Here is a 17186-nt window from a genome sequence, read left to right as displayed (position 1 = left end):
CAAAGCCTCCTCTCTATGGAAATGATTTCTCTGCTCTCAACACACTGAAGGCAACGTGAAACAACTGAAGAAAATATTTACATTGGGATTGCAACTAAGGTGTCCATGGCTGCAATTGATACGTTTTATTTTGAGTGTGATTAGTATGAAATCTAAAGTATAGAAAATTGTGATTTTTTTTTTACTTTACTTTAAATTTGCTTTGTTAGTAGTCAGTATTGAGAAGCATTTTGTTAGATGCTCTGTTACAAAGACAGTAATTGTTTCTATTTCCAGTTTGTAGATTGTCAAGATATTATCTTTATTTGTAGGAAAATTATTTTGTTCTTTTTAAAGCATTTTAGATTAAAACTAGCATAAATGTAGCCGTTTAGATTAAGTATTGGGGTAGCAGACATTTTCTAAGTGCTTAGATACTTGTTCTGAGTGCAGGCGGTTTTTGTGTGGCCACTTAGTGAGTTTGTATCACTGTGGTACACTTTTGGCAGAGGAACCAAACTCATCGTTAACTGTAAGTACCAAAAACTTTTACTTTGCAAAACATGTAGTATTAATAATACTACATATACTAATAATAATACTAATTAATGAACTTTAGATTTTTGTATGTTGCTAATAATTAAGGTTAAATTGAAAAAATGCTGATGTCACAAAATGAGAAAAAAACGTATTCTTTCCAAGCTGCAGTTAAATTCATTGAATCAATGAACAATTATCTATTTTCATCATACTTTATATTTTTTAAAAATATTTAGAAAAGTCAAAATAAACTAATAAATTAAAAATGTAACACTGCAGAAGAGCAGCTGTAATATTTTAGCTCATTATTTCAATATCTGCTTATTTTTAGATTTAAAATGTGATCCGTAGTTTTGCCAAATTAAAAAAGTGATTTTTTTAGAGTAACTGCAGATCATCTTGGTGTTCATGGCTCATTAACTTTAAATGTAGTTTAAAGGAAGTGAATGAAACAGATGACAAAGATTTGACTGTTCACATGAGTGTTTCAGCTTGGTTCATTTATATGTAGGAACATTATCACAGAGATGAGTTATTCACTTTGAAGTATTATTCAATAGATATAGGAATAGATTACCATATAACTGCCTTTCAAAGTTTCTTCACCTTTTTGACTCTCTCCTCTCTCTGCGCTGTCTCCTCCAGTGGGTGTGTTGAGGCCCACCCTGACTGTCCTCCCTCCTTCTAAAGAGGAGGAGAAGAAAAGCAGTGCCACTCTGGTGTGTCTGGCCACTGGAGGGTTCCCCTCAGGTTGGAAGCTGGGCTGGAAGGTGGGGAGCTGTAGCCCATCTTCAGGGCTGTCAAACAGCCTGGAGGTCTTGGGGACAGATGGTCGTTACAGCTGGAGCAGCACCCTGAGCCTCTCTGCAGACCAGTGGAGGAAGGCGGGCTCAGTTAGCTGTGAGGCCAGTCTGAGTGGACAGAGCCCCGTCACTCAAACCCTGGACCCTGACCACTGCTCAGAGTAGAGCTTCAGCAACACTTCCTGTCTACAAATGATGTTTTCGAATCTACAGATCTCTGTTCCAGTGTGTCTGTAAAACTATGTTTGATCTTTCGAGAAATGTTCATATTCATGTTCTGCTTCTTGCCCACTATAATAAGCAGTGTTGGTCAAGTTACTTGAAAAAAGTAATCAGTAACTAATTACTGATTACCTCCCCCAAAAAGTAATCCCGTTACTTTACTGATTACTTATTTTCAAAAGTAATTAATTACTTAGTTACTTTTTAAAAACACGATTTACAACCTGAAGAGGTGATAAAGCGATAGATCTTTCAGCCCAATTCTACTTTTTCTGCATAATCCATCATACAAAATGTAATCAAATGGAAAAGTCTCTTTTTAAAACTTGTTTTATCAGTTTTAATCTTTTAACTTTATGCATCAAGCAAAAATTTAATTATATGCAACATTCTCTGACTGGAAGAAATTTGTTTTAAACCTATTTAAACCTATTTTCTGCACATTCCAGCACATAAAATAAAATATTTTTTTGTGTTTACACTCAGTCTTTCAAATAGATGCAAGTAAAACACAGCAGAAAATAAATAAAGTCAAATACTCAGCGGTCATTTTGCTCTATTTTCACCTGTAAAGCAGGACTGCGGTAGGCGGAGGTTTACCCTGGTGCAGGTGTGCCGCAGCGGTCAGTGGAAGAATCCGCGAGTTTCTCTGAGTTTCCCATTACGTGCTTGCTTGGAAGTTTAGGGGTTTTTTTCGCTGTAAAAAGAAGTTTTCTTCCTACGCACAACGGACGCTAAAGTTTTTGTCACTTTTTATGGAATCAAACTCAAAGTAAGGTCAGTACTTCCACGCTTTAAACGCTGCATGCTCATACTCTCTCCTGCATTCCATATATGATCCATTGTTGATCTGCACACAGCTGTTGTCACGAACGTCGCACTTGCTTACTCACTGTCATGAGACATTCTCGCAAAAAATCACGGTTGCAGTAACGCAGCGTTCCTACGGGAAAGTAACGGTAATCTAATTACGGTTTTTGCAATAGTAATCCCTTACTTTACTTGCTACTTGAAAAAAGTAATCGGATTATAGTAACGCGTTACTTGTAACGCGTTACTGCCCATCTCTGATAATAAGGAATGTAACTTACAGCATGAAATAAAAGTACAATAAAACACTGTGTTTGTATTTAGTTAGTTTTGCAATAGAGCTTTTATGTTTAATTATTAAACCTTATGCTGCATTGTGAATCTCATACTTTTGCGCAACAGAGTTAAAGATAAAGATTAACATGTTCATTATATTATACTTACAATAGCAGTAGGGGAAAATTATGGGGATGTAATATTTTTTTCTATCAATGCATCCATCGCAGCAGCCATGTTTTAGAAAAGATAAATGGTAAATGGTAAATGGCCTGTATTTGTATAGCGCTTTTCTAGTCCCTAAGGACCCCAAAGCGCTTTACACAACCTGTCATCCACCCATTCACACACACATTCACACACTGGTGATGGCAAGCTACAATGTAGCCACAGCCACCCTGGGGCGCACTGACAGAGGCGAGGCTGCCGGACACTGGCGCCACCGGGCCCTCTGACCACCACCAGTAGGCAACGGGTGAAGTGTCTTGCCCAAGGACACAACGACCGAGACTGTCCAAGCCGGGGCTTGATTAAATGATATACATTTTTATGTTAAAACTTCTTATTATAAACTTTTATTTTGTGTATGTGTTTGATGACTCTATTGTTGTGTTCAGTGGACCGGTTATTCTCATCACAGTCTCTTCACTGCACTCTGCACCTGCAGCCTTCACTCAGACTGAAGGAGGTTTTTGTGCAGCTCTAAATCACTGTATGGGTGTGCATACTGGTGGAGTATCACCAGTATGCACACCCATACAGTAATAATCTCCAGCATCTTCAGCCTGAAACCCACTGATGGTTAAAGTGTACTGAGAACCAGATCTACTGCCACTGAATCGAGACGGAGTTCCTGAGGAGCAAGTTGATGCTTGATATATAAGAAGTTTGGGAGGCTGTCCAGGTTTCTGAAGGTACCAACTGAGATCAGCACCAATATCTGAACTTCCTGTGGCGCTGATGGTCACAGTCCCACCAAGACTGACAGGTTTGGATTTATCAGCCTGAGTAAGAAATTTATTGGCCAAGGAATCTGAAATGATAAACAAAATTAAATCTGATTAAAAAAAAACCTTGATAATCACCAGCGAAGATTACGATAAAACTAAAACATTTAAATGAAAAAGTTAATAAATGTTTAGAAATTCTCACCTTGCATTAGAAAACCCAACACGAGAGTCAGAGTTGCTATCAACATCATCTTGATGCAGTTTTCAGTGTGAGTGCATGAAAACAGTTCAGACTCTCATTGAAAGGAGAACTTAAACTCCAAAGATCAGTGATGCATAAAATCATGCAAAATGCATTTGGGCACATCTGTCCCTGTGAAACTGAGAGAGGGGGGTGTAAGATAACTCTGCATATCCCTGTGGACTGAATATGCAGAAATGTGACTTCCCACTTCCATGCCTGTGGCTTTCTTATCTTTGCAAGATTACCCAAGGAAGCCAAGGAAGGTCTTTTCAACCATAGATAGTCGCAGACTGCCCTCTGCTGACAATCCAAATTCACAACAACTCTTGGTAAATGTCCATGATCATGTGTATCAGTTAATCTTGGTGCTTCATCCGTGACGTTAGAAACACTGCAGAGACCAAGATTGTATCGCAACAACAGTGTTCCAAGCTTTAAATGTTCATGTATGAGTTTTCAGTGGCTCCTAGATTACCATTAGTCATTAATATCATGTCAAAATCCCAGTATTACATCTCATTCTATAAACCAAATTTAATGAGTCAAGAAACTGGTTGGTAAAACTTTTCTGCAAAACTCTGAACATCTTCTCTTGCAGCCAAACACATTTTTTGTAGTTTTCCCATTGTGATGTATAATGATAACCACTGAAGGCAGAATTTCAACACAGCTTATCAATCATTATTGATAACCATTATTTCTTGAACAAACATCTCTAAAATTGTTGCATTTTGTTGCTACTGATGTGATGAAACTAATGTGAGTGAGTTCAGAGTAAAGGCAAATCTGAGCTGAAGGTGGATCCAGAAATAGATGGAAACCATTTGAAAGAAATGATGAAGATGAAGACGGAGACAAAGATCAGGAACAGCAATTTCAAATGAAATTTTTGTAACCATGTTGGACTATATTTTTGCACATGCAATGAAAACCCATATGAACAGAATTCAAAAAAGCACTGGCCATTTTATTAAGTACACTGGATGCCACAGCATAACACAAATCTCTCAAGACACAATGATGGCAGCTACTCACTGTATTTAGGCACGTAGTCATGTTCAAGATGATCTGCTGAACTTCAAACTGAGCAGCAGTTAAATCAGGTGATTTAAGTGACTTTGAATTTGACACAGTTGTTTGTGCCAGCTGTTTGTTCTGTTTCCCACAAAGAAATTTCTAGGGTTTACAGACAATCATCTTATGATCTGAAAAAGAGAAAATGCCCAAGGAAGGCAGTATCAATGTGTTTGTTTTCTTTATTTGCATGTTTTTTTGGGAGTTTTTTGATACCAGAGTTCAAAGGAGAATAGGATAGGAAAGCAACAATAATTCAAATAATCATTCATTACAACTAAGTAATGCAGAAGCGATCCTTCAAACCTTGAACCAGATAGACTGCAGCAGTGGAAGGCCACACAGGATGCATCTCCTGTCAGGTAAGAACAGGAAACAAACTATAATTCACCAAAACTAAACAAAATAGGATTGGAAAATGTTTGCTGGTATAATAAGTCTCGATTTCTCCTGTGATATTCGGATAGTTTGGTCAGAATTTGACATACACACATGAAAGCACAGTTCCACACTGGCTTGTATCAACAGTTCAACCAGTGCCAGTGATGTACAATAATGATACGAGTGATATTTTCTTGGCATATGTTGGTCCCCACATCTTTATTATTTTTGTAGAACTGAAACAAGCAGAGTTCGGAAAGACCTGTGTTACAATTTGTGAAAACTGTTCTTTTATTTACATTTTGTGAAGTATTTGAAATGGTGTGTAATGAATCTGTTATTATTTTTGGCTGGTTATTTGTATTATCTAATGACTGTTTTACAGTTTCTCACTTAAAGCAGTTCTCAAAAGTGTAATGCAGATTTTTAAGCTCCTCATTCAAATTTCCTCTTCAGTCACATCCCAAAGTTGCTCTACTCGACTGAGATGTGATGACTGAAGGTATCATGAAGTACTGTGTGCCAGGCAGTGGACCCAAATGCAGGACTCGCCCGACAGACTTTATTAGCTGGCAAATGGCAGACTTAATAAAGAGCTAGGTCTTCTGCTGCTGTAGCCCATCTGTGCCATGTGCGTTCATAGGTCTTCTTTTGCATACCTTGTTTGTAACAAATGCCTATTTGAGGTGCTGTTGCCTTCCTATCAGGTCAAGGTACTCATTCTCCAATGACCATGAGATGAACAAGGTATTTTCACCCGTTACCGCTCACTGACACTTTCTGTTTTTCAGACCATTCTCTGTATTGGATTAACGAGCAGTTTAGAAAGATCTGAGTTATATGTCCTGAACAATATTTGTTTTGTACTTTGGTTGTTTGCTGTAAGGTTTTGTCTACTCAGATTGCTGTGACTCACCTTGTAAACACACAGAAATCCATGGGTGAGGTGGTTTTTGTTACACAAATGTAAAGCTGCGAGGCTGCAGGCAGTGGCTACTTCCACTGTTACAATAATTATTTTCTTTTATAAAAAACACGACTGGTTTTTATTATATAAAAGTTTCAAACGCTTTTAAAAAGTTTTCTTTCACTTCAACAGCTTATTGCAGGTTTTTAATATATCTTGGTTGCCAACATTGAAATCACAAGATTTCAATGTTGCATAAACACCCTTTTTCCTAAGAATCAAGACCTGCCTAGACAAGTACACTCTACATACAACTTTTATTGTCATAAGCTACTGGAATCAAGAGTCAACACTGAGATATTAAAGTTGTTCTCAATCACTTTGGTGTAATTCTCACATCAGGAGCATCACTCTTACTGTTCTTAATGCAGTTTTAAAAACCGTTAAGGCATTTTAACTGACTCATCCTTGCAAAAGGCTAGTACATCACTTCATCTCTGTGATTACTGAATAAAAACCTTGAAATGACACAATTATGCAACTATATGCATCAGAAAACACACAAAAAAAATATACAAACTGAGAACATAGCACCAATTACTGTGTAGTCCAGTAAAGTCATGCTAGCAAGATTCAGCAACCACTTTATTAGGTACAACAGAGTACTTCGAGCTGAGAGGGAAACAGTGACCACTTGTTATAAACAAGGTATGCAAAAGAGCATCTCTGAACTAAAAACACATCAGACCTTGATGCAGATGGGCTACAGCGTCAGATGACCACACTGGGTGTCACTCCTCTCAGCTAAGAACTTTAAACTGAGGCTACATTTTTCACAGAAATTGCGCAGTAGGAGACTGGGCGGGGGGCTGTATTCAAATGACCTCCCCAATCACCAGATCTCAGTCCAGAAGAGCACCTTTGCCACGTGGTCAAAGTTTGAATGAAAACGTGAGCGCAACTGTGTGATGTTATCATGCCAATATGAAGAAAAATCTCTAAGGAATGTTTCCAGCACCTTTTTGAATCTAATTCACAAAGAATTAAGGCAATGCTGAAGGCAAAAAGCGGTCCAGCCCAGCATTACCAAGATGTACCTAATAAATTGTTTGAAGAGTGCACATCTATGTAATATATGCTTATGTGTAATTAACATTCCTTTAATGTGCACTGGTGACACAAGAGTATGTGTTTCTTTTTGTTTCAATAAAACCTCTTCTGAGAAAATGTGTTTGTATTTGCTTTCAGTTGAAGGGCAACTTCACTGCTACCACTGACAGTGACTGGCCTTACTCTTTCTTACATTGCAAGAACTTTTTATACATACAGCTTTTTAGTATATTCTGGTTAGCAACAGAGAGACGTTTTCTGATAGAAATGTAAACACCTCATGCAGATTTCCCAGGTTTTTCTTAAAAATTCTTACCTGCCTGGACAAGTGTACTGTCCAAACAACAGTTAAAGTCATAGGCCGCTACGATCGAGAATTAGTACGTTTATTAGCAGTGTTGGGGAGTAACGGAATACATGTATCGCCGTTACGTATTTAAAATACAAAATATGAGTAACTGTACTCCGTTACAGTTACCGTTTAAAAAGGTGGTATTTAGAATACAGTTACTTTGTTGAAATAAATGGATTACACAGCGGTATTTTTCCTGTTTCATGTTGTGGCGGGTCAGGACTGTTTGGGTTTTGTTTGACAGCTGTGATGTTCTGTTGTTCCAGGAGGCAGCGTTACGGTTACCATGGTTACAGGGTGACGCTTGCCCTCTCTGCGACTGTGTGTTTCCTGGGTGAGAGAGGCCTTTTTGTTGTTGTTGTTGTTGTTGTTGTTGTTGTTGTGCTAAGCTAATAGGCAGAATGCTACAGGCATAGCCCTAAAGAATGTGGGCAGTGTAGTCCGTGCTGCAGGGAGAATGGACTGCCATACCCGTTATGTGTCTGTGAGAAAAAGGAGAGTGGAAAAGTAGAGCTGTCATTGAGCAGAAACGGGAGCTGGAAGCATGTAAATATAATAATAACCACTGCAGCCAAAAAGAGTGCCTGACGAGCCCAGTTGTAAGTAAGCTATTAAGACTCGACTGTACACCGTGTTTGTGTTTTCCTCCGAAACAATAAGTTCCGTTGGAGCAGCCTTTCAACGCCTCTCTCTGTCTCTCGCTAGCAAAGTTGACCCAGACAACAAGGTAAAGCTAGTTTTCAGCTATGAGCCGGACACAAACCTGACATATTAGCCAGAGGTCCCTTTACTACGGTTCGGAGCCGCGGACCTTAAGTAATAGTAATAAATCACACAGCAATAGTACAGTCATGTAGTTGTAAAAAGCATGATAATATATTAAGTAATCCAAAGTATTCAGAATACGTTTCTCTCATTGAGTAACGTAACGGAATACGTTACAAAATACATTTTGGGGCATGTATTTTGTAATCTGTAGTGGAATACATTTTAAAAGTAACCTTCCCAACACTGTTTATTAGTGTGCATAGATACACACTGATAAAACTTAGTAAACAGTCAAGCCTTGTAAGTCAAATATTAAATTCATCCGGTGTAACTGCAGAAGTGGATGTGTGGGGAAATTAAAGCATTTTAAGGATGATAGCGGCTCAACAGACTTCTTTTTTTTATTAGTAAAATTAACATTTAAACAAAATGCACCATATATTACACATTCAGAGAATAAACATTCCTTACATATTAGCAACTTTCATACATAGGAAAAAGAAAATATAAAGATGGGGTCACATAATTTAACAGATTATTAACTCACTAACGGCCCAACAGACTAGCAATGTTTCCTGGACCTCCAAATGACTGAGCTTCTTCAAACGTGGGCAGCACAAACCGTTTATTTCATCAACTGTAGCGGCCAGCTTTTGTCAGTCGAGCTTTGTGATTGGTCAGACACATCCAGGCTCCTCCCCTCTGCCACCACAGCCCGGTGGAGTCATCGGACACCCTCACAGCGGCAAGTTTTTGGGCAAGTTATCAAGCAAAGGTTAGTAAGTAAACCGCCCGTTTTCTTGTAAAGTCCTCGAATTTGGGGTCATGTAACATTTGTTTTGTCTTCTGTACGGTTTTGTTTCGGTCGCAGGCTCGGGAAGGCCCGAAAATGAGTCACTTTAAGGAGCGCTTCGTGACTCTGCTCCATGAGAAGAACTTTGTGACTGATCAGTTGGCAACACTGGAGCAAAAAACGGGAGTGAAGAGAGAGTATATCGCCTTGGGTATGTTAACAGCTCACGAGAATAAACGAACAGCTAGCTACACAAATGTACTTTAAAACACTGGAGGTGTTTATTAACTTTTGCTTAGGAGTTACCCCTCTCCTCCAATACTTGGCACAATATTCGTGTTAAACAAGTATGCCAACGTTAGCTTTTTAGCTGGTAAGCTGTCACTCAAACGGAAACTGGCACACAGTTGTGGTTGCAGTGTTCGTGAGTAGTAGATGTTTCATATCCTCCCTCTCTCTGTTAGCTTGCTCATTTTATTTCTCTCTCATGCAAGAATACCAAAGTTCATCCAGCTCAGGCCCTAATGCTTCACTACTGCGTTTGACCTGGTTTAAAAGTACAAACACACACACACCTATATGTACACACACAAATCTATTTCGAAGCGTTGCTGCTGAATGAACTGCTTCTAATATTTGAGATCCACCACCAGCTGATCTCAGGGGTATTTTTATCATGTCCTGAAATATCCAGGGTCAGAAATGGAGGGAGATTCTAGGGTGACTGGTTATACAGCTGCAAACAGATCCACTCCTTTATTGCAAACAGCGCCCCATACTCCTTAGCAGTTTTGTTTTGACGCTACTTTGTAGTCAGTTTGCACAGTTAAAGTCAATAAATGTCAGACACCTCAGGCAAGGTTGTGCTTAGGATGCCACTCAGCTACAGGAAACACCAGGGTGACCTACATTCAAACTCACTGTCTTTACTCTCAATTGATCAAAAACGGTTGTCTGTTCATGGCAGAACAATGGCATGCCTTCAGGATAACCAATTTCAAGGTCGCAAAGGATGGGAATCTTTAGTACTGTATGTGAAGTGCGTTGTTTGAATACTACATACTAAAACCTGAATACAGGCAAAGATAAGAAGTTCTAACAAACAGTACTCCAACATAAGTAAAAATACAAAGATGACTTTAAAAAAGTACATTTGGTGACTAATGTTGATAATTGAAGGTTTAAAAATCTCTATCACCAATATTTCATCAGCAGATTTATTTTTATGTAACAAATACTACATATTTTGGGAAGGATCCTTCAAAAGAACTATGGCTTTTATATATGTGTATACACAAAACAAAACATGTCATACTTTTTCATTAATGTAAAAAAAAAAAAAAATTAGACGCAACATTTCAGATCTATACACACGTGTAGCATAGAAAAGCCAAACGTTGCAATCAAATGAGATATTAAGCACAAGCTTTTTTTGTAGACTTTTTTGGGTTCTACTGGAAGTGGTTAAGCATTAAACACGTGCCAGTAAGCCTTAGTAAGAACCATGTTGGGCATGCCTGCTGTTGTTGTATGGGCTTATATTTTCATATATATATATACATATATGTGTGTGTGTGCAAAAAGCCAGTAGTATAAGTAAGGCGATTTTGTACTCAACTTGATGTTGAACACCGTCTATCTCAAGTACTTCAGAATGATTCCAGTTACACAGTTGCTCTCAAAAGATTGATAAAACAACCGCTTGCACAGACAGTTGCTGTCAGTCAGTCTTTCTGTTTTAGATCTACATGCAAGTACATCCATGTTTTGTTTTGTTTTCCCACACCCTCCAGCAGACTGAATTGCAAAACAAATACTCTGGACTGTATGTAAACACTTCTACCTGTCTCTACCCTATAATTAATTAATAGAACCGTACAGAGCAGCCAAATTATACCATGCCCTGTCCTGTTTGCAGAAATATCTGCTTAGCATCTGGCCAATTTGTAAGTGCCGTTATAATGCTTACTTGATATTACGTCCACATTTTGGGGTAAAAATGTGTTGTACACTGAAAAACACTTGAGTACAATAAATTCTTTTCTGATTGCTCACTTTAATGTACTGGACTTCACTTTGATCTGAGCTAGTTCAAGAACCAAGCTTTGCAACTGTGTGCTGTTTAGCTGAGAGACATCTCAAGTTCATGCTGACTCCTGCAACACTCTGAAGTGTGAATACTAATGTGCTGACTGGAGTAGAGATGCCTCAAGTCAGCTGTGTGCAGCCAGTTGACTGGGTGTTAGTAGTTGTGCATAAATGTCACATTTTTAAAGTCAACTTCCACCCCTCACCCACTGTACTCATAACAATGGGTCTTTGTCATCATTTGAAATTAAGTCAAACTGGATTTTTAGCTGACCTTCAAAAATTATGTAAAAAAGACTTTTGAGTCATTCATCACAAGATCACACATCTATGTAATGACTTCTGTGCACATTTTCAGTTGTTCCACAACAAAGATGTTAATGAATATAGATACACAATCATGGTCTAAGAGAAATCCATGAGTTTCTTTGTCCTATTATTTACTGCTATAATAAAAATCAAACAGTTGTGGTTTCATTATTTATCCAGTTTCTTAACTACTACATTTCAGGGTTATGAAGTAATGACTCTATGTAAGCTGTCAAAATCTAGTGGGGAAAAAAAGCATTTTCTTTATTGATGGCACATTGGTTTGAAAATTACCATATGCTGTTAGTGCTTTGTGCTGCAGCTGGTGTGTTTATTTACACTGGCCATTGTCTGTAACCTAGCCTGGGGTCTTCGCTGTCAACCGGTTCTTCCAGTTTGGTCTTCATTAGGGAGAGAGAGAGAGACAGGGCGTGAGCTGGATAGGCTGGGATCAGCACAGATATTTGTATATGAGCTGTGACAAACAAATGAGATGTAAAGAGCAGGCAATGGTTACAACAGGATCATATGCTTTTAGTGCTTTTGATAATGTATGACCTTTTATATTAGCTGAATTTAAATGAACAGTTGAGTTTTGCATAAATTTTAATAGTATATTGAAGTACTGACATCTACAGTACCTTGGAGATTACACAATATTTGTTTTTGTTCTGTTTTACATCAACTCGCAACGGAGTCACCTTAGTTACATTTTATACTGACTCTCTGTGTGTTAATCAACTCTGCATTGCTGGAAACTCCACCTGCCTCTGAAAGCTACCACCCGTTCATCCCCGCAGAGATCCGTAGCAGGGATATAGTATTATTAATGTATTTAGTAAGCAGTAACTGGGCTACAAGCAGTGTCCCAATATTCCTCGTTTGTTTTCTTGACAATTTTGTGGTAGCAAATATTTTTATGATTAAAAATATTGCAAGTGCACATATAAATATGTTACAGGGATGAGAGGTGACCCCACTTGGCTTGTTTTTTCAGGTTTACATGAATAGAGTTCCTACGAAATTTTGATAAGATGTTATTTAAAACTCAGTGTTAAAAAAGCTGAAGAAATATTATTGGGAAAATCTTGAGTATGTGACAGAAATTGGTAGGTAAACCTTTGCATGCTAAACTGTAGTGTGTATCTGCTGTTTGTTAATTGAATTCAAAGTTACCAGTTGGCAGTTCTGTAGTATTTCTGGTTTTTCAGTTACATGTTTATTATCTTTATTCATGGCTATATCATGCCTTAATGCTGTGTTCTAGACCATATTATATTATCCATATACCGTATTTACTTTTTAGCATGGCAGAGAGTAATTTCGTGCCAGTCAATAAATAAGGAACTTGAGTCATTTCCACTCAAAGTCAGTCTGTTTCCTTAGACACAAAGTATACACACTGAATTGGGAAGTCATGTTTTTAAGATAGTGATTGAATTGTAGTTTCACATACTACACACTATCATAAACATATTATTTTAAGTTGCATAAAACCTGTGGTGTTGTGGAGTCTATCATGCCTGAGGTGTGTAGGCTTGAAGTTTATACTTTCATGTGGCTTAATGAGCTTTGAAATGTATTTTAAAAAAATCCACTCTTGTTTTGGCTGCATTAATATCAGTGTTTGGTGTGTGTTCAGTGCTCCTCCTGATCCTGGTACTGTGTTTTCCTCATATCCTGCTGTGAGACACACAGTAATGTAGCTTGACATTAGAAGTGTTTGTAAAGTAACTGGATAACCTCACACTCCCCTCCCTGTCGCGCCGTCTGCTCTCAGCTCACTGCCGCCTCTCGTGTTTCTCTCTCTGCAGGATTCCTGAGTTTTGTTGCGATATATCTTCTGTTTGGATATGGAGCCTCACTACTCTGCAACCTGATTGGATTTGTCTATCCAGCATATTTCTCGTATGTATGACATCTGTTCAAAAAAATGTCCACTCTAATATATGAACACTTCTTTTAGAATCCAAAGTTCAATGTCAGCCCAACCCAAGACTGCTATTACTAATACTAATTATGGCTTTTTCAAGGTAGTCAGTCTGATAATACCAGTTTATATCTGTGTTACTGATGTGTTTTAGTGGCATGCTGCATTGTTAATCATTAAATATCCTTGATAAGACTAGTGCTTTACCTGCCGTTACATGAAAAAAAGAACATGACAAAAGTCTATTTTGCCTCTTGTATTTAACAGACTTTTAGAGATTGCTGACCATTTCCTATTCTTTCAGTGTTATTATGAAAAGTGTTACACCCCAGCCCAGGGAAAACTGGCGTGCAACATAAGAAAAAGAAAAATAAGGAGAAATGCCCCCACACTCCCTGCTCTCAAGGAAAAATGGCTTCTCACGCCTACTAAGCTGCTGCAGTGAGAAAAAGTATCGACAACTATTTACATCTATATACGACAACTATTTACAACACGGGGGAGATCGCGACCTTGACAAACTGAAACACAGGGCTTAAATTTTTATTTAGAAAAGCATTTGATTAATTTCTTCTTATGCTGTTTTTATAGTTTTATTGTTTTACATTGTTTTATTTACTGTTATATTGTTTTTATATTCCCATTTTCTGTGTCGTAAAGCACTTTGTGATTTTTATCTGTGAAAAGCGCTATATAAATAAATTTTACTTACTTACTTTTTACTTAAATACATAGAGGGAGCAATCAGGGAATGGACAACAGGAGGGAAACACAGCTGGGGCAAATCAGAACTGACGAGACAAGGAAGCGTAAACTGAACACACTGAGATAAGACAGACCTTCAAAGTAAAACAGGAAACACATAACAGTCACGCCTACAACAAAACACTGACAACATCGAATCGTAACATTTCCCCCCACCCAAAAATCAAACATTTAAACCCCAAATGAAATGTTTGATTCATGACCAGCGCATAAGGCACCGGTTGCTGTTCTGCAGGCGACGCTGATGGCTGGGTTAGATTAAATCAGTGTAAACATGCATTGCTTGCATGCTTGTGTCTATGTTGAAGCATGTATGGGGCATTGTAATTTCTTTACTTCTTACTGGCTGTAAAATTAGGTTTTTCTATCTGATTTTCTTTCCTACAGGATTGTTTCTTTGTGTAACTGAAGCTTAATAAGACAATAATGCGGGAAAAGAAAAAGCTTTACTAAAAAAGGCTACATTGGAAAATAGGTTTGTCTAACTTTGCTAAAGAATTTATTTTTACATAGAAGAATTTTGGTGTGGGATGATACGGTGGGCAGTAACTCATTCAGTGTACATATTGGCATAAATTCTGATATTCATACTGTTGACCAACTTTCAGCTCACCAAATCACATCATGCATGTCCCCATGAGACCACCTGTACTACAGCCACAAATGTTTGTAGAAACTAACAGAGCTGCATGTAAGAACGTAAATGTCTGATGGAGTTCACTCACATGTGCTGTACCAATGTACCTGCACATGTGATGTGACAATAAAAGTGATTTGATTTGATTTGATTTGAGTTAAACAGTCTTTATCAGCTCTCTAATACAAAGTGATGTGCAGTGATTTGCACTGATGGGAGAGAAGCACAGATAATAGTTGAATTTGTGGTTTTCAAGTGGTCATCGTATGTACCTTCTGCTTCTGGCAGCATTCTGGACTAAATGAAGCTGCTTCCAGTAGTGAATTCATCTCCAGCTCTGTGTTTGGGAAAGGGCAACTTGAGACAGTGTCTCTAAATGTTTTGGGGTTTTTTCCCCTATAGTTCATGTAGCTTTGCAGAATATTGACCCTCTCCTTTCATGAATTTCTTGTTGTACAGTGCTGCTAATTGTCACATTCGCATAATATCATCTTATCAGGTTTAGAGTTTAGACTTTTAATGTTAATGTACCATGGATGTCATGACCTCATCAGTCTCTTGTTCTCCTCTCCATTCAGTATTAAGGCCATCGAGAGCAATATTAAGGAGGATGACACACAGTGGCTCACCTACTGGGTTGTTTACGGACTCTTCAGCGTTGTTGAGTTCTTCTCTGACATCTTCCTCTTCTGGTTCCCCTTTTACTATGCTGGCAAGGTAGGCTGACATTTTAATATGGTTTTTGTGGTTATATTGGACATTATCACTGTATGCAGCTGACACTGGCCCAAGTCTGCTCACACTGTCATGCCATAGATAGTCATACTGTCTTGAATTACATAAGGGCAGATGGCTTTTCTTTTACAGTAGCCAACACCACCCTCTTGTGGATATTTTGTGTAACTGCTAAATAAAGACTGCACTATGCAGAAATGCTTTTACCAAAAAAAATAATAACAATAATAATATGACATCATGGAAACAAAAAGCCACCATACTGATGAAACACTGTGGTCTTATTGTTATGACGATTTTGGCTCACCTTCATTAAAACACTATGTTTATATTGAAAACCTTAATCCCAGTATACATTTGTTGATTGAACTTCAATCAACAAATGTATAACCCTTCATTATCATTTCATTATATTATATTCATAAAATGTATAGCTCTCCCTTTTATTATAACAGAAAATTTGCTCTTTTTACAGTGTTTGTTCCTCATATGGTGTATGGCTCCAGTAACGTGGAACGGCTCCGAAATCCTGTACAAGCGCGTGATCAGACCATTTTTTCTGAAACACCAGGCCACCATGGAGAGTATGGTCAGCGATCTGAGTGCCAAGGCTAAGAACATAACTGAGACCGTCACAAAGGAGGGTGAGCCCTTCACAGTGTACATGCAAGTACAGCCACGTTTATACTCTGCATGTATCGCAGCAACACATTAATACACCAGACAAACTTGTGCATGACCACACAGTTTCACACTGTCAGAATATATCCTCATATACAGCAGTCTTATATTTTTCATGTATTTTCTATAAAATATTATTGGTTTTTTTTTTTCTGTTCTGTTTTGTCCTTCCCTGTATTTTTCATCAGCTGTTAACCGGGCCCTCAACCACGAAAAGGACCAGTAAGAAACATGGGAAAGCTGAGTGACAGGAAATATGTGATTTCACTATTGGATTGTCCTACTCCTCCTTCTATGACACTCTGGTGACTGGTTTCCATCCTCTCTTCACATCATGGAAGTGTCACACTTCTAAAATAAATAAAGCCGTTTTTACTTCTACATCAGTTTACTCCTGTTGGTACTGCTAAGGCAATCGGTGAAACTGTGACCTGTTTTGTGAGCTTTTCTTTTTGTTTGTTTTAGTGTGACAAAATATGTTAACATAAAAGAAAAATACAGTTTTATACCTTCAAGTACTCTGTGGGCATGTCGGCAGTGTTGTCTAACTGAGCCACTAGTGACAGAAAACCAAGGTTGAATAACAGTATAGTTATAAAAGCAGGTTACCCTAAGATGTGTTCTTTTTTTCTCTTTTTTTTTAAAATTCACAATCAAAACTGGAACACTTGGGTCATTGATGTCTTCTTGCTTTTACAAGCTTTATTTTTGTTTGTGCAAAGCAGAATTTAAAGCTTGTTATGAAGGTTCTCAGTCTTTAACTTGACTTCTATGTTTTTTGATGTCTTAATTTATCACCTTGTAATGATGAAGCAATAAAACTGGACCCCTG

At 38.0% G+C, this 17186-nt stretch overlaps 1 protein-coding gene across 2 annotated transcripts; it reads left to right on the top strand.

Annotated features, from left to right (window-relative positions):
* Positions 1-9077: 9077 nt before the first annotated feature.
* Positions 9078-17186, top strand: LOC309695803 (receptor expression-enhancing protein 5). 2 transcript variants are annotated; one of them, XM_082516696.1, is made up of 6 exons: positions 9078-9191; positions 9288-9420; positions 13421-13514; positions 15517-15655; positions 16149-16339; positions 16543-17186. In XM_082516696.1, the coding sequence occupies exons 2-6, from the start codon at positions 9306-9308 to the stop codon at positions 16547-16549; spliced, it is 546 nt and encodes a 181-aa protein (XP_082372822.1). In that variant the 5' UTR covers positions 9078-9191; positions 9288-9305; the 3' UTR covers positions 16550-17186. The 2 variants fall into 2 exon arrangements, with proteins under 2 accessions (XP_082372822.1, XP_082372821.1); XM_082516695.1 differs by having other exon boundaries at positions 9079-9191; positions 16149-16317.

This window comes from Aulonocara stuartgranti (genome assembly GCF_965226115.1).
Source record: "Aulonocara stuartgranti genome assembly, chromosome: 19".
NCBI classification, from domain to species: Eukaryota; Metazoa; Chordata; class Actinopteri; order Cichliformes; family Cichlidae; genus Aulonocara; species Aulonocara stuartgranti.
Note: the sequence above shows the minus strand (reverse complement) of the source record. Positions and strands in the feature narration are given on the sequence as shown.